The following is a 22,830-nucleotide window of genomic DNA, read 5'->3' as shown; positions in this document are numbered from 1 at the left end:
TCCAAGGAGGACCAGGAGCCGCACAAATTGGCTATATTCTTCATTCAAGAAACCCATGACAGAAGAAGAGGAAAATATCTTCCGGGTCGAACAAGAAAGATTCGCCAAGGAACAGGCCCGAATCACTCGCAGCAAACACCGACAGACTCGGAATGTTGCTGACGATGATCTCGATGAAATTTGCCATCTCCTTGATTCATCATGAAAACGGCTGCGGAAGTAAGAGCTAGGAAATCACAAATTCACCATGCTACCAGTGCTGCGCTCGAGATCGATAGGCTCCTTGAGGAAGCTCGGAAGACTCCCTTCACCTCTCACATTACCGAGAAAAAGGTCTTGGACCCTAGAAAAATTAAGATTCCTACCTACGATGGCACCACCGATCCTAAATCACATCCGCAGACTTTTCAGATCGCCATGTGGAAGGCCATGCTAAAGGAAAATGAAAGGGACGCCGGCCATTGCCACCTCTTCGTTGAAAATCTCCATGGAGCAGCGCTCGAATGGTTTTTCCGCCTTAGGTGAAATTCCATCAGAAGTTTCCGCCAACTCGCTTCGGAGTTTCTCAAACAATATTCTATGTTCATAGATAGTGAATATTCCTACGTCGACCTCTGGAGCCTGGCCCAGAAGGAGGACGAATCTCTCCACGACTTCTTGAACATGTTCAAAATCGTCATGGCAAGAGTTAGGGATAAGCGATAAGGTGGCGATAGACGCTTTGGTACAAGTCGAAATTCCAAAAATGGATAACTCTCGGCAAGCCGCGGACAATCCAAGATACCCTCCATAAGGCTACGGATTACATCACCATCGAAGAAGAGATGAAAGTTCTGTCGCTAAATCATAAGTCGACAATAACATCCTCGAAGGATGCGGCATCAGGTCAGAAATCTAAAAAGAGGAACTCTTGTAACAATAAGTATGTCCATCACGAGGGGGAAGAACTCCATGGGGCACATAACTACGCTATTAATTTCGAACAAGGAAGGATATGGGAAATACGTGGACTAGAAATTTGGGTTACGATGACTTTGTCTTCTGCGAGTTTCACCAGACGCGAGGCTGGCCGCAAAATTACTCGAAGGAGAAATCTCCGAAGTCACCGGTATCAGGGATTTCATCCGCGATTCCGATCGCCCATAGAAGACTGATAGAACCCCAGAGAATCCTTCACAAAGGAACCAGTCGGGCAAAAAACGCGAGAGAAGGCATGACGACAAAGGAAACAACAATAATCGTTTCAGAGTAAATATGATCATCGGCGGATCGCAGTACTGCCATGACACGGCGTCGTCCGTCAAGGCCTACCAGCGGAAAGCTGAAACAAGCACAAACTGGCCGACTGCGTCTCCACCCGGAGACGTACCAAACGACGCGATCACCTTCGAGGAGGAAGAGACCAGCGGAATCGACCAGCCCCACTGCGACCCACTCGTTATTGATCTCGTAATCAGGGATCTCGAGGTCGCAAGGATCCTAGTGGATACGGGAAGCACGGTCAACGTCATCTTCCGCGACACTCTCAATAAGATGAACATGGAACTGGGCGAAGTCGTACTAACGCCAAAACAATTGACCGGTTTCTCGGGCATAACGTCATAGACACTTGGATCGATTAAGCTCCCAGTGATGGCGAAAGAAGTAACAAAAATTGTTGACTTCGCGGTCGTCGACCACTCGACAACCCAGCCATCTACAACGTGATCATGGGATCGCCTTGGATAAACTCCATGAAGGCAGTTCCGTCAACATATCACCTAGGTATCAAATTCTCTGACTCCTAACGAAATCGTGGCGATCTGGAGATGCCAAATAAAATCGCGACTTTGCTTACTGGCCGAACACAAACTACGACAAGTCACGACGACCTCTATGGCAAACCTAACGAACGAAGACAACTCAGATAACTTCTGAAAACGCTTTGGAAAGAGATGATCCAAAATCATCCACTCGGCCGTGGAAAACAAGAAAGCTCCCGAGCTCATCGCTTCAGACATCCCGGGATACATATCACCTTGATGATGTACTGTTCATCTCAGTGCTCTCAATCTTTCGTCTACTGGTCCCTAAGTTCAGTAGTTCAAGAATTCGATCAGCAGAATAGACCTACAAAAGAAACACTTCGACGATCAGGTTTAAAGTGATCTCCGCAAATCTGGTTTTACAGGAGGAGTGGTCTTATCGCATCTAGAAGGAAAGAAAGGTATAGAGACCTTGATTGATCGCAGGCCAGCAACTACTATTCCCTGCTCCATATTATTATGTGAGAAAGAGTAACTCTCATCACTGAAAGATCACCTCAATGACCTCATACACACACACACACACACAAAAAAGACGAAGGAGAAGAACCAAATTTATCAAAGGGAGGCTTACTTCATTGTAGACTTCAAGATAGGAGCAAGTCACTTCAAAGACATCAGAGCTCTTGTCACACTTAATCATGTCAAATATGGTATTCAGGCTGAGAACCATCAATCCAGGGTCACTTCGTGTTCCAACCATTGTATATGTTTTGCCACTAAGAGCAAAAAGAAAAAAAAAATACGATGCATCATTGAGTCAGATAACCAAAAAAATTGGAGAGGCCATACTGCATTAGTTTTCCTGAGATAGAACGCCTAATCAAAAATCCAGTTTAAGGTTTAGATTACTTTAGCCAGAATATTTTTGGTAAGCTAAGAGGCACGCACATTCACTTGTAGTCTTTGCTATGCTACATCACTGCATACCTTCCAGTGGAACCATAGACAAACACTGTAGCGTTGAGTCCATGAACAACCCCAGAGATCACAGAAGAAATACTCCTATACACATTCTGAAAAAAAAAATACATTTTTAAGAGTCATAGCTCACTATTCAAAATCACTAATACATCCGAGACAATCTCGCAAAACGAGTAAGAAACACTCACGGCACACACTGAACTAAGAGATGGCTTGATCCCCGTAAAGGGTACGTAGGCAACTCGTCCTAAGATGATTTCAGTTATCCTCCTCTCTAAAAGGGGGGGGGGGAGTGGTTACGTATACGTATACTTGTATACTCCCACATTTTAAATATCAGTCCATGTAGTTGATATTTTTAAAAACTTTTACGGTAATAAGAAAACACAATATGATTTCCTATAAAATCTCGAAACTCACTTTATTGTATCTCGCAAATCGCTTTTTGACCACAATAGCAATCCGTGATTCCCTAAAAGAAAAATCCCAAGTACAAAGCAAAATTGTATAGCCCATAAACGGGAATTTTACGAATTCAACTTATCTTAATCCAGATACTTTCAAAGTATCTCGCGGACCATGAAAACATTTGCAACACTAAATTATTCCAAAAATCCGAAAACGTTTCATCTACAGAAGCGGTACGTTAGGAAAAACGATTCCTAACAAACTATTTCGACCACAAGATCAAAATCGTCATTCGGACCTTGTCCTAAAAAAACGTAAAAAATCACTTTACGCAAAGGAAAAAACATATTTTCGAAAAAGCGAGACTTCGCAAAAACTTCTGAAGGTATATTTCCAAGACATCAAATAAATCTCTAAAACAGTCCGTTCGCGACTATAAATTAACAAAGTTCGTTGATTGGCCCCGGCGAATACTTTAGCCGTCTTAAACAAACGCAAACCGACTTTCCTCTTCGCAGGAATGGTCACCCGTACATCCGACAAGGATAAATAGCGTGCTATAAAAGAAATCCAGAATTTTTGGTCAGCACTTCTGAGACTTAGAATTTGTCTTGGAAGAGATGCTCAATTCATACCTGACAAGTCGAATAAGCCGAGAACCTATCGCGGACTTTAAATTGGTACGAATCAGGTTGAGATCGCATACGTAAGCCGAAGTAGTCATCGCACACCCTAAAAACGACGACAAACCTAGGTCTTATCATAAACCCAACACACTGGTCTTTAACATCTCAAGGCATAGTATTTGACGATACGAGATCCCAAAATTTGTCTCTTCGTATATTCCACGTTCACGAATCTTTGTAAAATTAAAAAAAAATCGAATTTCTTTGCCTAAAACGAACAAAAAATACGAAGATCTATCAAAGGAGTTAGGTATGAGATGACAACTCATATTCTTCCCTCTACATCTACAAAAACTTACGAACTCTTTAAACATAAATATCATAGTTCATTAAACGACAAAGCTGCCCGACGGCAAGGATTCAAAGCCACACACAGCCAGTCCGATAACATAGAAACACAGCCACACTTCGCCAAAGATAAAAATAAACGGCCACACACGCGGCCTAAGTCAAGCGAGTTTCAATATATAACATAAAAGAGAGAACATATCCCCTTCAGATACCAACTTCGCCAACGCTCTTCACAGGTCCAACTCGTAGTTTCCAAACATCGACCGACCGAACGAGCAACAAAATCCAGGGCAGTTGGCTGGTTGACCTCACCGGCTTCATCGGGGATTTCCAGCTTAACCTCTTCTGAGTCGGGAGACACGGGGATCGGAGCCCACTGATCCAAAATCCTCCCTTTGATCTGAGGAATCATGGAAACCAAGTTCGCTTTCCTATCCATGCGATGGGTCTGTTTAGCCAACTCCTTCTTATAAGAATACTCGGGGACTTGGGTAAGGTATAACCCGCCAACGGCACCACGACACTCGCGATAATTGCCAACAGACTTGTACGTCTTGCTAAGCTCCCCGAACTCGGTTGAGAACTCAGTAAAGCGATTCTTCATAATATCATCAACCTCTCTCTTCCCTTTCCGATAGGCTCTGCGAGCTTCCTTCGCAGCCAACTCCTTCTCACGAAGGGAGTTCGCTGCAGCCTCCTCTTTCAAATGGGCAAGCTCTTCCTCCGCCACCTCGGCCTTGAACAAGGCCGTACGCGCTTCCGTGCGACACACCTTAAGAGCCTCGGTCACAAGGTGAAGGCCCTATGAAAATTTCCCGGAGTTAGCAGTCTTAAAAAATAATAATACACTTTCAAATCGACGGAGTCACCTATACGCTTACAACTCGACGAAGTCACCTACGGTAGAGGGCATCCTAAAATCAAAAAAACCGTCGAAATCGGGGGTAAAGTTTCCAAATCCCGCTGGCCTGGCCATCGAGGAAGTTACAGAACAACTCATCCGACGGATATTCCAGCCCATCGACAGCGCCATTGTCATAGTTTTCCATGACAATCTGCTTGTTCTTAGGAGATCTTGACCTCTCCCTTTCACCCGAAATGTCATAACGGAGATGGGGGAATATTTTTTCAATATTTACAAGATTTTAATACCACTTACTAGCAAAACAATTGTGGAGGCTGATAGAAAAACCGGAATCCTTGTTTGCAAAGTTTTTTTAAGGAAGATATTATCAGAAGTCTGTTCCAGTGGATCAAATAAAATCGTACTTGCCATCATGTGGTCGGAAAATATGATCTCAGCTAGATCTCTTGTTATAAAATGGTTAATCAAAAAAATGGATACAGAAAAATCTATCTCAATATGAATGGTATTTGAATTAATTTTTTTGATAATTCAGGGTTCTCCGCTTCGCGGGTCATTCCCTGGGCCCGGTTAGGCAGCGGACCAGCTTCACCCAGGAGGTTTTTCCCTGAGCCCGAAGGCCCAGTACCCACTTTAGTGACAGGGATGAGCAGTTCGCCTCCGGCTGGCGTCGAACCCGGAAGCATGACAATTGGCCCCCAAGGCTCTAACCAGTAGAGCTGACTCATCCCGTCTGGTATTTGAATTAATGCTCCTTGCGCAAGGTCAAAATTACCAAAACATCAAAACCAATTCTTAAATCGATTACTCACTATGGAAATTTTGATTAGTCCAGTGGATCAAACCTAGAATTTGGATTTGTTTTATGTATATATATATATACACGCGTGGATAATGTGAAAATCATTAAAATTATGGTGGTAAGTCATATCTCTATACCATATATATTAGGATGGCATTATACTGTATCAGGTACGTATACGGTGAAAGCGGGCTACAAAACATAACAATTATCCTCGGACACGAGACCATGCCTTGTTTTGTATGGACCAGATACCAAACCACTTATGACTTACTCTTGGAAGCTTCAATGTTCTCCGGAATTGCAATATTTTGTTTGGCAAGTAATCTCGAGATGCTTACACGTCACAAAAAAAATATGGCCACGTGAATTCAATGTGATACACAATGTAATTAATGTGGAGCGGATGAATAATCAATAAATTACATTTTATTTGAATGTCCACCAGTTTTACAAACGTAAGCGCTATCACAAATGCCCTCTCGCCAGGAGGTGTTTCCAGTGTGTTCCCCTTTTTCAAATGGATTATTTATTTTAGAAACTTTCAAAGAATTATGACTATAATTATTTTCTGTAGATATTGTGGTATATATGGAAGAATCAAAATGCTGAAATTTACATTAAAATTTTGAAAATTCACAAAAGATTTTGCGGATCGCATAAATAGAAGGTGCATACTGGGGAAATGCACAACTCAACAACTTAAAAATCTCAAAGGAAAACTAGGTTACTCATTTGTGCCAGCAAATGGCAGATGTACGATGGTGTTATTTGTATGGAGCATGGAGAGAGCAAGATATTGATCCAGTTCAAGGATGGTTCTGCAGCGTATAAGATCCAAATACCACAAGGGCACGAATATCCGGTAAAGCCTATCACCTTTATATATAGAATGTGAAATTTTGATTTGGACAATAAAGTGCATGAATACTCCTACAATTCTTGAAGGTGGTATTCATAACGGATTGTTTTAAGCTGGTGAAGATGGTTCTTACACTTAGAGCATCTTCAACCCTACTCCATAATTTACTGCAAAATAGAGTGATGAACAAACAAAAAACTCATTACTCCATAAATAGAGTAATCACTTTTTTTTGTTTGTTCATCACTCTATTTCCCACTCCATTTTGCAGTAAATTATGGAGTGGGTTGGAGATGCTCTTACGGAATAGTCGACTTTCACTATCCACTTTGACGATTTTTAACGATGTGACGAGTTCTTTTCAGACTTTACAATCAAATATATACCAAAACCAAAAAAACATAATGATTGATAACCTGTACGAGGTGCTCGAAGTTCTCATACCACTATGATATATGTTAATTTTGTATCGTCGGTTTGGTTTTCTGAATCGGTGTCTATTTCGAAATGGTAAAAAAAAACGAGTCCTGTACGTAGACACTTGACCAGATTCGATTTTATTTTCTTCTTATTTTGTTAGTTGATACGATTTGCAATATAGTTTTATCAGTTTTCTGCATGAAGACGCATTCTTAATTCAAATACATCCGTACACATGGTCAACTCAGCTTACAAATTTGTTTTTTTTATAAGTAAACCTACAAATTTTTCATAATCTAGTCTATTAAAATTGAAGTATAAAATAATATTTCCCTATTTTTAAATATTTTTTTACAGATTTTTATTTTTATTTTAACTAATTCTAACAACTTCATTTATTACATTTTCTATTAATTCAAAAGCATTTTGTACATAAGTATAAAACATAACTTACTTATTTGAAATGTTTTATTACAATTTTTATTTTTTTCACTCTTTTAATTACTTTAATAATTGTCTTTACCATAATAATTACATGCCAACTATAATAATTTGATATGTTTGAATGCAATATTTCTCTAATTGTGACAAGAATTCAAAAGAGTTAACAAAGAGTTTTTTTTTATTTGCGTAAAGAATCAGTTAGGCATAGACATTCATGTGCACATTTAGGTACATATCATTTTAGTATCAGCTTTTTGGGTTTTGAAATTATGCTCAATTGGGGTATTATAAATTTCCGGGTGAGTTTCGAGTTATGTCCTCCTAGATCTGGGTGGATTCGGTTTTGAAATATAAGAACCTAAAACTATCCAAATAATCAATGTATCTGAAACTGGTTTGGATATTTGTGCCAAAAGTAACCATATTACCTGATTCGGTTTAGATATTTTGTATCCAAACTAAAATTAACCTAAAAATAACTAAATAACCAAAAATGACTATAGGAACATAAAATTATTTGACTCTGATGTATCCAATTTGATTCGAATTCGACTCTGATGTATAGGAACATAAAATTATTCAAATAATTAGTATAAATTTAGTTATACAATGATACATATAATATATATAACGCTAATTATGAAAAAAATCAAAAATTAATTTATAAAAAATTGAAAACTAATATCTGTGTGGGCAAAAATAGATTTGTATACACATATGTTTTAACATTGCATCACATATAATAGATATATCTATACACATATGTTTTAAGTTTTAACATTTCACTAGGTAATAACCTGCGCCTTGCGCGGGATGTGATTATTAGTTTTGTTATTTTTAATAAAAACACATTAAATCAGTTTAATCTGGAAATCAGTTCGGTTTTAAGTTATTTTTTGGTTTTTAATCTCCTAAAATATAACTATTATTTTAAATTAATATTTATTTTGGTTTATTCGGTTAGAATGTTTGATATTTTAGTTTTCTGGTAAAAAACAAAAAATTACTATTATTTGTTTATTTTCATGTTATGAATTTTAGATACTCATCATGTCGAACCAATGGTTTCATATCATAGTTTGTAAACGGATAATAGTTCAATAAAAAGAAAATAAAATTATTAAAACAAATCATTTCACTACAATTTGGTCAATAGTGAAAGAAACATTAAGAAAAAAATATTTCAACTTCAAAAAAAAAATAGATACTTCAGTTGTGATAAATAGTTATTCACAAAGTGCTCACATCAAGATGCACATGTATTTGTATTCAAAAGTATATAAAAATAGTTGAGTAATATATAAATATAAATATATTGTTAATTAATATTAAATGATATTTTTGTTCAAAATAATACATGAAAGATAAAATTAAAATTAATTAAAAATTAAAAAGGCCTTGACATAAGTGAATTTTTTTCACATAAAGAAAAACAAATTGTATTCGTAAATAGAGGTGGGCACATATCGAATATCTGGGTATTTGGAGGCATTCACGTCGTTTCAATCTTTAGCCACCTGGATAGTCGGTGACTCTGATATCCAAAATGATTTAGAATTTTAAAGAATATCCAATTTGATCCGTAGATAAAATAAAATTTTAAAAATAACTGAAAATTTTAATAATAACTTTTTATTACAAAAATAAAATATTATTTAACTTTTTAAATTTTAATACCTAATATAATAAATTTAATTCATAAAAATATTGTAAAACTATAATATATATAATTCTGTACATATATGTATATATATGTATATAACAGATCAAATTAGATATTTGTTCCTAAAAATGTAGGTATTTGTGATTTGCTTTTTTTTTAATCGTATTTTAGTATTTGATTTGCTTCGTAGAGTTATGGATATCTATATTTTTTGTTTCAAATCAAAACGGATAATGAATCAAATCAAAAATTTATAAATATTTTGCACAACTTTATCCGTAAACAATAAAAATAATATATATATATATATATATATATATAGTTTATCTTTTGATTCGTTATTTGTTTTGATTCGAACCGAAAATCTAAAGTTTTATTGGAACCATGCATGTGATTTTTATATTAAAAAATACAAAATATATAGTGTGAACACATTTATGAATATAGTGTGAATGCGTTAGCATATTTATTATCAAATCATTGTGAGGTTGGCACGTGTCTATTACAGTGTGAATGTATTTTTTAGAATGCTTCTCTTTTAATATATAAGGGATCACATATCTCTTACTTTACACAAGACTTTTTATAAGTACTAGGTCCGTGTCCGCGCTACGCGCGGATTGTGCCATTATAAAATTTTCCTTTTAATTTAGTATAAAAATATCATTTGATTATTTTGTCATAAAGAACCAACAAAGCATGAATTGAAAAGTAGCTATTAATTTGTTGTTCTTTGTTTATGTTTTATTGATGATCTCTTTTAGTCTTAAGATGTACTTACAACAGAACTTTTATGCATGTAAGTTTAATATTTTCAAAAAAATTCAGATCAATTAGAGTTGGGCATTTTGAATAGGATAGAATGAGAATTAAACCATGCATATCGAGATGAAGTGGTTATGCTTTTCTTTAGAGAAACATATTTTGTTTTTTTTTTAAATCATTGAAAACATGTCGACAGTGTAACTTTTAAAGTAGCATTCAGTATGAAACAAAATATTTCCATCAAGATAAAACAATTTTACGACTTGAATATTTATTCCAAGAATCTTCTTCTTCCTCTGCCCTTGTCACTTTTGTTGTTTTAGCCGATGTAACCCTTTTGACGTATAAAAAAACACATGTATTCATTAACAAACGATAGTCTAAGAAATAGATCTGTGACTAACCATAATATATTAACACAATGAATGCTACTTTAATCCAAGAAACGGATCTGTGATAGACACCACACAAAATTTGAAACAGAGAACATCAATTTAAATTTATCTTCACGGCAAATGTACTCACCTGAGTCTTTGTAAATCCCTCCAACAAACTTCCAGGCTGTTTCTACACCCCCACAAGACTTTTTTAATAGAAAACACCATTAGCTGATGTAGATTTTTATAGAAGAAATATTCATGATTCTTGAAGAAAAACTAACCTCAGATGAGAAAACGTGACTGTGAACACTGAGAACTTCATGCTTTCCAGATTTTAAATCTTTTAGTTCTCATTTAATAATCAGAAACAAAGGATGACATAATAAAAAGAAAAGAAACAGTATGACTTCAGATTTTTCATGTATAGTTACCGCTGTTAGGCTTCGAATTGTTTGCCACCTTTTGCTCTTTCTCAACATTACCCATATACGGCTCTTCTATCTCCTTTTGATACTCACTTCTTGTTTCATGACTTACTTCCATTCTAAGAATGTATGCGCCAACATCTCAACAGTCACATATCAATACCGCGTAGCATTTATGTAAAACATTCATTCACAAAAGTACACTTAACTTCTCTTTACGTTGTTCTGCCTCAGATGTTCCTTCTTCCAAAGGCTTCGTTGGTGCATAGTATAACTGAGGGTCTTCTTTCGTCCTGAAACAGCTGTCCACATGCAGTCAAACGACTCAAATGCAAACACATTAACATTACAATTTCTACCTACTCATAGTATGAACTTTCACTAATGTTAACTAATATTAGTAACTAAGCATGCTGCTGTAGTAGTACCTGGAAAGAAAAAGTATTTAGTGTGGCCGACTGATCAAGAGATATAGAGAGACGAATATACAAACGTACCCTGAAGATTCATCAAAGACATAATCAGATTGCAAGGCTTCAGCTCTGGCTATGAGCAACCACAAGATCAGGCTATAGAGAATCAATGGGTTTGTTGGAAGATGATGTGTTCAATGCTACTGTCAAGAAGATGATGCAAAGAGTGAGTACTTGAATAACATGCCAAGCGGCTTGCAGTGGATGCCACTCGTCTTTGTCCCCATGAACTGGTGTGAACTGCCCCAATGTCCTTTTCACCTTCTCTCATCAAACACACAACAGCTAGGACCATGTGCATGCATCTTGAGGTTGAACAAAACCTTAATTTGCATATAATGTTAGGCTGGCGGCTAATGACAACCCACTCATATGTTGGACCATCGAAAATAGCGTATTGTACACATTCCAGCCCAAATCCCTACCAACATTAAAAACAATATAAAAAAACATTACTCAGCTCTATATAACAATTGATTGAAGACAACGTTTCAGGTTTCTCTTTTCCTGCGTCAACATTGTGTGCAGTTGATGCTCATATGACTGTAAGATAAAACCATCAAGAAAACAAAGGAAGATTATCACAAATTAATGAAATAAGTAACAATAGTCATAGCAATTCTTAAGCAAGATCATGAACAGATATCTACGTTTGCTTCTAATGAATAAGCCTTCTATTTGGTACAGATGGTTCCAAAAACTTAAGCACGTTCTTAGCTGTTAGTGCATTTTATGGGGGTGGGTTCTCTTCTTTATGATCCTAAAAGTGTGAATAATATCAAAAACATCCAACTTTAGTTTGAAATACAGACGTAAGTTAAAAGTAAAAGCAATACCTAAACATGATTTATAGAAGTCTACAACTTGTTGGTTAATATATAAGTTCAGAAGATGATTTAGAAATTACAGGAAAGAAACCAAATCTCTTGTTCAGAACACTTGGCCTTAAGCAAAGCATTTTTGCAAGTAACCTCGTGGTGCAAAGCTTTCACCTGAAACATATTCATTCTTAAACAAAGAAGTGAAGAACTGACACAACATGTGAGCAAGGAGTAGTAAGTTCTGGTTGCACCTTGTTTCTAGAAAATTTTATCTCCTGTAGAAAAATAAATGGTTTTCTTTGGTGCATAGGACCTTAAATTAAACCAAGATATGTGTGCAAACTGTGTATTCCTCCATTTACAACTCGTATCTGCTTAGCTCAATTGTTTTACATTTTTATTGATTAAAGAAAATACTTTTACATCTCATGATCTCAAATAAAACCAAAATCAAATCTAGTAATTAATTTAAGACAATGAGATCGCAAGTTAGAGACTTACAAACCCAGAATGAGATGTCAACCTTACTTGCCGCTAAACATGTTTCTTGAAAATTAAGATCCTCTTTGAGTTTGAGAGTTAGTGATATCAAAGAAACCCTGTCTCATCTTGTGACCAATGAAGATCTTTTCATCATTCTCTCCTATTTTTATACCTATTTCATATGAAATTCAAGAAGTAAAGACTGAAGTTCAAAACTGAAATAAACCCAAGAAATACTCCTTTTTTACTGATCAAGATTAAAGGGAAAAAACTTTAATCTAAATTTCCGAACCTCATGCCATAAGGGACATATTAGTTGGCTTGAGCCAAAAGACTACATGTTGTTTGCCAGTCCCTCCGATCGTAGTGGTTAATAACACGGTCAGCTGTTTAGAAAGTTTTGAATTATGCGTAACAGAAGAAGGAAAAAAACTTAGATTGGATCAACAGTCTAGAAATTGTAAAGTTCTCCAGAAAATACAGAATCTTGAAGAAAATAAAGACTCTTACCATGGAGATTCAAATCAAGAAGGAAAAATCTGAAGTTAATCTCTATGATGCAGACATGAAGAATATTTAAGAACATGTATCTTTGGATTTGAGCGAAAATTTGGTACCTTTGTTGCCGTACGTGCGTTAGGATCTGTGGCAAGAATAAGGTGTTAATCATTTCTCGGCTTTGGCTGAAATTTTCCACTTATACATTAAAGATGAAGCGGTAGGAGTCATTTAGAGGTCTTTAATATTAATTTCGTTTTTAGCAAAAATAAATAAATATTAATTTGGAACTCAACCTGTTTATTGAAGATGAGAATTTAATTGTAAGGTATATGAAGAGATTGAAACTCTTGGTTTTCTGGTTTGTGCAGGCAGCTAATACTAATAGAAAATCGGAAGAAGATGTAGCAAACCGTCCGCAAAGTTTCATTTTTTTTCAAAGAAATATGATGTGGATTTTACAAAATGACATGGTAGTTTGATAACATATGATTAGTTGATTTAATTGGCTGAGGTGGATAGCTTAAAAACCTCCCTCAATCCCTTTTAGTATAGTATATAGATTAAGATAACAACGTCGACAATTAACTGATAATACAGCTAAAAAAGCTTTGCATTGACAAATCAAGATCACGTGTGGGTGTGTGCGATAAACGCAAAGGAGCGCCATAGAGACGTGTAGCTTAACAAGTACCGAATATAATATAATATCTTTTGTCAACAACTACAGCAATATATAATATATATAGTTAAAAGTTCAACCAAAAAAAAGAAATATATATATATAGTTAAAACTATATCTGATTTCAGAGACGCAGAAAGAGAGTCAGAGATCGAAAATGGTGACTAATACTGAAGTGGTAGCTCCCGCGAGCAACGGCGTTGACGGAGGATGTTGCAAGTCAGGTCCTGGTTACGCGACGCCACTCGCCGCCATGTCTGGTCCACCGGAAAAGCTCATCTACGTCACCGCCGTCTACACTGGTACACATCTGCTCTTTTGTTTTATATTTTCTTTAACCTGTTAGAAATTCCAGATCGAACGTTTTCAAAAGTATTTTCAGACAGAATCTGTACTTTTAACGTTGGTTGATGAATGATGATGTGAAAATCTTTTTAGTAGGTCCTACGGAATCTCAAAGATTCTAGATCGAAATCACCCCTTGTGATCTCTCTGTTTTCAGTTTCCTGATTAGATCTCTATGTTTTAAGGATAAATTTATGACTAAGAATCTTTGTTCTTTTCTATTGTCTGGTCGAATCTTACTTTTAAGATCTCTTTTTGATCCTACTGTTCTTTGGTTGTGGATTCTTCTTTTTAATATATTTTTTTTGTTGGTTTTGAAGGAACGGGACGAGAGAAGCCTGATTACTTGGCAACGGTGGATGTTGATCCAAACTCACCAACCTATTCAACCGTCATTCACAGATTGCCAATGCCTTTTGTAGGTGATGAGCTTCATCACTCTGGTTGGAACTCTTGCAGCTCTTGCCATGGTGATGCTTCCGCTGATCGACGTTACCTCGTCTTACCATCCCTTATGTAAAGTTCCTTCAGCCTTAATATTTAGTGATGTTTAAGTTCACTATCTTGATCTTTCTCTTTGTTTGAATTATAGATCTGGTCGCATCTATGCGATTGACACAAAGGCAGACCCGAGGGCACCGTCTTTGTACAAGTATGTGGATCCTAAGGAGATTGCTGAAAAGACTGGATTGGCTTATCCACACACGGCTCATTGCCTTGCCTCTGGTGAGATCTTGGTGTCCTGTCTTGGAGACGAAGAGGGAAACGCCAAGGGGAATGGGTTTCTTCTTCTTGACTCTGATTTCAACATCAAGAACAGGTCGCTTATTACAAAACTAACTCATTATGTTTTACTTTCTTTCTTTTCAACTATAAGTATATCATTGGGGGATAATCTCAGGTGGGAGAAAGAAGGACATAGTCCCTTGTTTGGTTATGACTTCTGGTATCAACCGCGGCACAAGACAATGATAAGCACTTCTTGGGGAGCACCTAAAGCCTTCACCAAAGGTTTCGATCTCCAACACGTTGCTGATGGCTTGTACGGAAGCCATCTCCATGTTTACAGTTGGCCAGGAGGTGAAATGAAACAATTAATTGACCTTGGAGAGACTGGCATGTTACCTTTAGAGGTAAACAACATAATCAAACATCTCATTTATATGTTTTCTTTCTTCAGACTAACATTAATAATCTTTGCCGGTTGTGGTTGCAGATTAGATTCTTGCATGATCCATCTAAGGATACAGGGTATGTTGGGGGTGCTTTGTCGAGTAATATGATACGATTTTTCAAGAACAGTGATGAAACATGGGGCCATGAGGCAAGTCTTCTTTCTTCTTTATCTTTCTTTTCTTGTTTTATTTCAAATGTATGATTAACACCTAGTGCAAATTGATTTTCAGGTGGTTATCCAAGTTAAACCACTGAAAGTAGAGAACTGGATTCTTCCAGAAATGCCGGGGTTTATCACCGACTTCTTGATCTCCCTCGATGACCGGTTCCTCTACTTTGTGAACTGGCTTCATGGAGACGTTCGTCAGTACAACATTGAAGACCCTAAAAACCCTGTCTTAACCGGTCAAATATGGGTGGGAGGGTTACTACAACAGGGCAGTCCTGCTAAGGTGGTTGGAGAAGACGGTAACACTTTCCAATACGATGTTCCTCAGATCAAGGTTTGTACCCAAAATATTTAATCTTTTCGAGGTTTTAAATTCATAAATTTTAGATTATGCATCGTCTTGAAACTGCTTCTTCCCTGGTAATTTCCAGGGGAAATCTCTAAGAGGAGGACCTCAAATGATCCAGCTGAGCCTGGATGGGAAACGATTGTATGCAACGAACTCGCTCTTTAGCGCATGGGATCGTCAGTTTTACCCGGAACTCATGGATAAAGGGTCACACATAATTCAGCTTGATGTTGATACAGAGAAAGGTGGTCTCTCCATAAACCCTGATCTCTTTGTGGACTTTGGTGATGAACCTGATGGTCCTGCGCTAGCCCATGAGATGAGGTATCCAGGTGGAGACTGCACTTCCGATATTTGGATTTGAGTTTGGAAATGTTTAAAGACTGAGGTTCTTGTGTGTTTCGCTTAAATAAAGTTTTATAGTTGTTGAATAAAACGTGAATCCAGACAATTTATACTTTGTTTGTATACTTGCACTCCTTGTGGCTAATAAACACTATGTTTTAATCGTTTTCTTTATATATACCTCAGTCTTTAAACATTTCGAAACTCAAATCCAAATAATCATAACAAATTGGGTCTGCTCAATTTGCTAATAAGTAAGCCTGGGTACGGAGCAAAAATCCGAAAAATTCGTAGTATCCGTGTATATCTATATTTGTGATTCGTTTTGATTCAAAAATTCGATATTCGCTGATTATTCGATTCGATACGCCAATTACATTAAAAAAAGAAAAGATTAATATATATATATATATATAACATAAAATTAAATAATTTTCTTTAAAATATCAATTTTAAAGTAAAAATAATAATATCATACTACCAAACTAATATTTTTAACAGAAGTTGTAAAACAAAATTCAATATTAACAAACCTAATAAGAAAACTATATGTTAACATTTGACTCAACATAAGAATTAAATTTTTCTATACAATAATCCAAAACAAAAATTTAAAATTAAAACAACTTAAATTAAAACAACCAAATTATATCATAAAATATGTATAGATATAATAGTTTTTATATACAATTACATTATATATCTATAAATATACGGATTGGATCGGTATCCGGCTTTCCAAAAAATAATATTTTTAATTTTCATCGTTCTTACGGATATCAAATTTTGCTTTTTGCTTTGATTCGAAGCTTAAAGATATCCGGATTTTCTGGATAGCTTATCCAGCCCTATTAATAAGTACTAGTTTTGATTATTATATAGTTATGATTATCATACAACCTGAATCATCCATTACCATAATCAATATTTACAGATTTTTTTTGTTATATATTTACTGTAAATACTGCTAATAAACTAAACAATATTTATTCCTAGGCCAAGTGAATGTGAAGAAGTGACGAAAGTAGTCATGAAATACGGACAAACATCAGGCCAATGTATTAACTTTGAGAAATCTTCTTTACTCTTTAGTAAGATGATCAACGTAATGTCAGGCAAGAGATTAAAGATACACTTGGGATCCAAAATGAAGGAGGAATGGGGACATATTTAGGAATTCCAGAAGATATTATCAGATCCAAATGCAAACTCTTTGTATTTCTCAAGGAAAAACTAATGCATAGAGTGAATGGATGGACATGACGATGTCTTTCAAAAGGAGGAAATGAAGTTTTGATTAAATCTATCTTGCTAGATCTTCCGACATATGTTATGTCTAGCTTCCTGCTCTCACTGGAGATATATGAGAACCTCGCAAGTGCCATTGCACAATTTTGGTGGAGCTCAAATCCTCCAAAAAGAGGAATTCACTGGGCAAAATGAGAGAAGCTCTGTCTACCAAGAGAGGAGGGCGGGATTGGTTTCCGAATGATCCATGAGTTCAACCTTGATTTATTAGCAAAACAACTGTGGAGGCTAGTTCAATACCTTGATTGGTTAGTGGCTCGAGTTTTGAGGGGAAGATGCTACGTAATGAGTTCGCCTTTACGAGTAAACTCTATAAGCAGCCTATCTTATGTGTGGACTAGTATTTCAGCGGCACGAAAGCTATTGCTATTGGGAATCATACAAAAGATACATTCTGGATATGAGGTTAAGGTGTGGGAGGATCCTTGGATCCCTACAACACCAGCTAGGTCGGCTCGTCCTATAGCCCCAATTTTGCACCCGAACATAAGAGTCAGCAACCTTATTAATCAGGAATCGAATGAATGGAATGTTGGATTACTGGAGGATTATGTTAGCCCTGATGATATATCTTTCATAAGGAGTTTGACCATAAGCTCAACTCATCGCCGTGATAAATTCTGTTGGAACTACATTAGGAATGGCCAGTAAACTGTTAAATCCAGATATTGGGTAGCTCAGAACTTATTAAAAACTGGGGAAGAAAATGAGGTGCTGGAGCCAAGTATCACTAAGCTTCAAGCCTTTGCTTGGACGATAAAAGCGCCTCAAAAGATATGCCATCTTATATGGCAATTGATCAAATGTCATGTGGCAGTAACGAGGAATTTAATACGGCGTAATATGAGGTGCGATAACTATTGCCCACGACGTGGAGAACCAGAATAATATGTCACTCATGCCATATTCGAATGTCTGCCAGCTTTACAAGCGTGGTCCCTATCAGCGACTCCAACTAGTCCAGATATCTTTTCGGTACCGAGTATTTACGCTAATATGGATTATCTCTTCTCGAGAAAGAACAGTATTCTCGAGTCAGAATTAGACAGGGATCCTTATCCCTGAATAATCTGGTATATTTGGAAGGTCCGAAATGACAAACTCTTTAGAGGGATAGACAAGGATCCATTGGAGTTAGTTCGCTATGCAGAGAATGAATGTCAAGCCTGGTTTAATGCAAACAAGATGGTGCCACCAATTCTACAAGATCACAATATTGAGGAACCTCAAATCTTAAGCTTGGGTAACATCTGCATGTTAGATGAGTCATGGACATCCACAACATAGTTCAGCGGTTGTGGATGAGTTTGGATTGACAGCTTTGGGAAGGTTCAACTTATGGGGACACGAAATTACATTCGACGCGAGTTTGCCTTGCATTCAGAAGTAGAAGCACTGCCATGGGCGATGGAGAATATGATTCAACATTCGACATTCTAGAGCTTTGGAACAGATTGTATGGAACTGATCGCCATGATTAAGGAGCCTAATGCTTGGCCAAGCTTTGCAACAGAATTGGAGAGGATTGACTCTGCATATATGCTTCCCGGACTTCAAGATCATTCATATTCTACGAATGCAAAATTAGATTTCTGACTCTTTAGCTAGGACTGCGAAGTTTTTCTATAGAGAGCTATGTTTTATTGGTTGTTCTATTCCGGTCTGATTACCTAGAACACCTCGAGTTTGAGTAATGAAATAGCTGTTCGTTGTAATAAAAAAAAAAAAAAAAACTAAACAGCATTTATATAGTTTTTTCAACCATACATTGTACATTTGTATCTATATAAATTTGGAAATGTTTAAAGACAGGTTGTGTTTCAAAAAAAAAAAGTGTTTCAAAAAAAGTTTAAAGACTTCGGTTCTTGTTCAAATTCGGTTTTTCTTCTATATTCCACGAAATGCTTTGTTAACATTATACAAAAAGTATGAAAATTATAGGTTTTGTTTTATCTGAAAAAGTATCGATCAAGGTTCTTAAAATCGGTCTCCCGCTTAGGCCCCCGCCTAGGCGGCAACTCGGTATTATCCGAAACGATTTTCTTAAAATTCAATTTGTTCGATTCAAATTAGTTTAAATTATTCTAAATCGGTTTAAAACGGTTTAAATCGATCTAAATTTGTCTAAATATGTTAAATTAAGAAATAATAGTATTACAAATCTACAAATTTGTCTAATTTCTTATGTTTTGTATATCTGATTTTGATAATGCATCAAAATAATTTTATAATTAAACTTAAAAACTAAAATAAACCATATAAATAACTAAAATATATAAAATATATAAAATAAATCAATAATTTGCTAAGGTTTAGGCCTCGCCTAGACCCCGTATAATCCACCTAGTCGCTAGTCCTCCATAAAGCGCCTAGTTACCGCCTAGCGATTTTTAGAACTTTGGTATATATCAATAGTCGGTAAATTTGCCAGTTATTATTCGGCTTTACAATATCGTTTACATTTTCCAATATTTATTTTATAATGTCCAATTTTTTTATTTATTTATTTATTAGACTTTAAAAATTTTGTTTAACTTAACTTTTAAAACTTTGTTTATTTTATTTTACATCAGTTGTTTCTTTTGGTTTTCTACCGTTGAATATGGACCGTTGCTTAAGATATCAGCTAAGAAAGCATAAGGGGCGGCTACTTCTTAGAATCGTAAGTCATCGGCCCACTAGCATATTTTGGAATAAGGTTCTAAAAGAGAAGAAAGCTTGTCGTAATCTTATATAGTGCATAGTCTGCACTGATTATATGTAATTAGATTCCTTCATTATATCAAGATAGATACTCGTTTGTCATAATTTAAAACTTTGTGATGATGATGAAACCAACGACGAGTTTTTATTTGTTTATGTTAGCAAGTAATATTTATTTGTCACCCAGTTGTAAAGGAGAAAAGATCAAGAATCATACCTTTTTTTCTTTCTAGAATCATACATTTTGATTCAAGAGTAAAAATTGAAAGTATGCCAATATATAAAATGTAAAACGCCATTGTAGAACTTATCTTCATATTTCTTTTCCCCATGCCAAACAGCTTTATACCTAATCAAAGAGGATAATACAATTAATTAGTGAATAAATATAGAATTAGAATATGGCGCATCATTTAAAAATTGAAGACTTTAGCCGAAAAATGCAAGTAGTGAATAAGTATAGAATTATATTCCATCTGTTTCCTATAAGTATCATTTTAATATTTTTTTTCTTGTTACATCAAAAATGTCATTTTAAAATTTCAATGCAAATTATATTTACTTTCAACTGAAAATTAATTGCAAAGTGAATTGATTTTATAAATAATTTTTATTATCTCAAATACTATTGGTGAAATAAGTGTAAATTATTTAAATACATTTTAATCATTTTCTTAATCTGTGTGAAAAATATCAAAATGATACTTATTAAGAAACAAAGTGAATAACTTATCTTTGTAAAATTGACGGCTTATAAAATTTTATTTAAAAAAAAAAACAATTAATGAATAGATACATAATCTGTGGAAGCCCCCTTGGTGCAATGGTTTGATCAAAATTTCATTAATGTTTTTACAACAGGAGGTTTGGGTTTCAAAAGCGAATTATGCATAATATTAGAGAAAAAAACTTACAAGCAATGTTCGGCATGGCGCAAGAACTATCGTCAGGAATGGATCTCATAGGACGGTTCAGGGTTATGCAGTTAGACGGAAATTCTTATAAGGCACGTAGAATTATCGGCTATAGTATCGTCTATGTAATGTTTCTTATTGTTTGTAATATCATAGTTAACCAATGTTAAAAAAAAAAATAGATACAAAATTATACAATATGGCGCATCGGCATCATAACTTATCCTCCTGAAAATTGACGGCTTAAAATTTTTTGCTCAAATACCCATTCTGAAAAAAGGAAAAAAAATCATGTTTTATATGGAAATAATTATCCTTCTACGAAAGTAAATGAGATTCGATTAGGCATAACAAGTTACAAACCAATATCTTCAACTATAAATAATGGATGTTACCCCAACCAAATATATACAAAATTCAAAGTAATAAAGAACATCAAGCATGGAATACTACACATTTTCTCAAGGGTTTGCCGAAAACGACCAGGAACGTGCACCGGGAAAGCATCACGTTAAGAAGACGTGGGTTAAAGAACGTTATGAGAGTGATGAAGAAGATGGTTCGAGAGAGGAAGAGGTGAACCAAATGATCATAAAAGAAGAAGAAGATGAAGAAACTAAAGGCATGGTGATGTCATCTAGTACGATGCTAACAAGTAAGGTGAAGTATCTCAACTATGGAGCTCTCAAACATGATACGCCACCGGCAGCGTCTAGTGGTGGAGGAAGAGTCATGCCTCCTCCGTCGAACAGGTACCACCGTGGCCATCCCAAGTACTACAGATGCAGGGGTTGAAGTGAAAAATCTCCGGAGATTAATCTGTTCTCGAATTAATAAATGAATGATAAATAAGTTTGGTAAGTATATATATTTACTTTCCATGCAAAATGTTTCACCATGTGCTTGTAAGTTGTAATTTCTGTTGCGAAATATTTGATATCTAAGAGAAAAAAATAATATGAATGATCATCCAGTACTTATTTAGTAATTTGGTCACTTGGTCCGATTTTAGAAAGCAATGTATTGGTTCTTTGCTGGAAACCGCGGAATCAAGTACATGACACGCCCTTAGTTTAAGGTGGTCGGTGCCTAAAGAATCGCGGATATGAGTGGCCCTTGGTTCCACGATATACCTTTTCTTTCTTTTGGACAAAATTATGCATTATATTCAAATAACATAATAGGTAACAAAATTTTACAATGTTAAACACACAGTCGAGAAAAAATATATTTAAAATAAACATATCAGAAAGAAAATAGAAACAGTTTTGAAACATTTTCACCACCCCCAAAAAACTCCTTAGACTTCGAACCCCACTTATCAAAATTATTAAAAAGGTTCACGCTACTGTCGATCAGATCTTGTCTTTGATAGAGAAACCAACTGTTTATCAGTCCAGAGAATGTCCTAATCCAGATCGATCAATAACCCCCTCCCCCTCCCACTTTCGATCTAGAGTCCTCCGCCAATCCTTCTGGCACATTGAAAATATCCCTCTTGTTGTCCAAGAATGGAGTCCAGATACAGCATCGAACAAGACCTAAGTTATCAGCTATTCCTTATGTATAACCCACTGGATTCTGAATCAGACTCCTTGTTAGGCGTGGATGCACATCTGCATCTTCGTCTGTAGGTTTGGAGTGACTGTTAGAATCCAGATCGACGCGTTCGATTTCTTCATCCTCTTCACCTTCCTCGATAGGAGGGAGGTCTTCCGGCTCTTTCTGCGTTGGCGCGAGAGTATTTTCGTCGGGATTTTGTCCAGACGATTTCCTCTGCGCGTTGGCAGACTGGTTGACAGGCGCCGTGAAATCGAGTCTTCT

General features: G+C 35.9%; 3 protein-coding genes across 4 annotated transcripts; 2 read left to right on the top strand and 1 right to left on the bottom strand.

The window, feature by feature from the left end:
• Nucleotides 1–2,013: 2,013 nt before the first annotated feature.
• Nucleotides 2,014–5,147, bottom strand: LOC125591874 (kinesin-like protein klp-3). The gene is made up of 6 exons (XM_048766771.1): nucleotides 5,016–5,147; nucleotides 4,383–4,916; nucleotides 2,736–2,821; nucleotides 2,380–2,524; nucleotides 2,169–2,249; nucleotides 2,014–2,109 (listed from the first exon to the last, which is right to left on the bottom strand). The coding sequence occupies exons 1-6, from the start codon at nucleotides 5,145–5,147 to the stop codon at nucleotides 2,014–2,016; spliced, it is 1,074 nt and encodes a 357-aa protein (XP_048622728.1).
• Nucleotides 5,148–13,697: 8,550 nt separating this feature from the next.
• LOC106415322 (selenium-binding protein 1-like) lies at nucleotides 13,698–16,245 on the top strand. Of its 2 annotated transcripts, XM_013855989.3 has the most exons (7): nucleotides 13,699–13,999; nucleotides 14,363–14,558; nucleotides 14,635–14,862; nucleotides 14,944–15,175; nucleotides 15,259–15,366; nucleotides 15,449–15,721; nucleotides 15,819–16,245. In XM_013855989.3, exons 1-7 carry the CDS (start codon nucleotides 13,855–13,857, stop codon nucleotides 16,098–16,100), a joined length of 1,464 nt encoding a protein of 487 aa, XP_013711443.2. In that variant the 5' UTR covers nucleotides 13,699–13,854; the 3' UTR covers nucleotides 16,101–16,245. The 2 variants fall into 2 exon arrangements, with proteins under 2 accessions (XP_048621514.1, XP_013711443.2); XM_048765557.1 differs by having other exon boundaries at nucleotides 13,698–13,999; nucleotides 14,635–15,175.
• A 5,057-nt stretch (nucleotides 16,246–21,302) lies between these two features.
• LOC106416211 (protein RALF-like 32) lies at nucleotides 21,303–21,994 on the top strand. Its single transcript, XM_013857054.3, has one exon. The coding sequence runs from the start codon at nucleotides 21,448–21,450 to the stop codon at nucleotides 21,799–21,801; it is 354 nt and encodes a 117-aa protein (XP_013712508.1). The 5' UTR covers nucleotides 21,303–21,447; the 3' UTR covers nucleotides 21,802–21,994.
• The last annotated feature ends 836 nt before the right edge of the window (nucleotides 21,995–22,830 follow it).

Source organism: Brassica napus, chromosome C8, assembly GCF_020379485.1.
Source record: "Brassica napus cultivar Da-Ae chromosome C8, Da-Ae, whole genome shotgun sequence".
Classification (NCBI taxonomy): domain Eukaryota; kingdom Viridiplantae; phylum Streptophyta; class Magnoliopsida; order Brassicales; family Brassicaceae; genus Brassica; species Brassica napus.
This window is presented reverse-complemented; position numbering and strand designations above follow the sequence as displayed.

Bases quoted from the DNA above. Each gene is read 5' to 3' on its own strand.
- LOC125591874 (XM_048766771.1), bottom strand. From the start codon at position 5,147: ATGGCGCTGTCGATGGGCTGGAATATCCGTCGGATGAGTTGTTCTGTA. The intron at 2,822-4,382 runs GTCGGTCGATGT...TTTTTTTTTCAG, and splicing joins TGGATTTTGTTGCTCGTTCG to AATGTGTATAGGAGTATTTC. The intron at 2,250-2,379 runs GTAAGCCTCCCT...AATATGGAGCAG, and splicing joins ATCTTGAAGTCTACAATGAA to GGAATAGTAGTTGCTGGCCT.
- LOC106415322 (XM_048765557.1), top strand. From the start codon at position 13,855: ATGGTGACTAATACTGAAGTGGTAGCTCCCGCGAGCAACGGCGTTGAC. The intron at 14,559-14,634 runs GTAAAGTTCCTT...TTTGAATTATAG, and splicing joins CTCGTCTTACCATCCCTTAT to ATCTGGTCGCATCTATGCGA. The intron at 15,176-15,258 runs GTAAACAACATA...TTGTGGTTGCAG, and splicing joins CTGGCATGTTACCTTTAGAG to ATTAGATTCTTGCATGATCC.
- LOC106416211 (XM_013857054.3), top strand. From the start codon at position 21,448: ATGGAATACTACACATTTTCTCAAGGGTTTGCCGAAAACGACCAGGAA.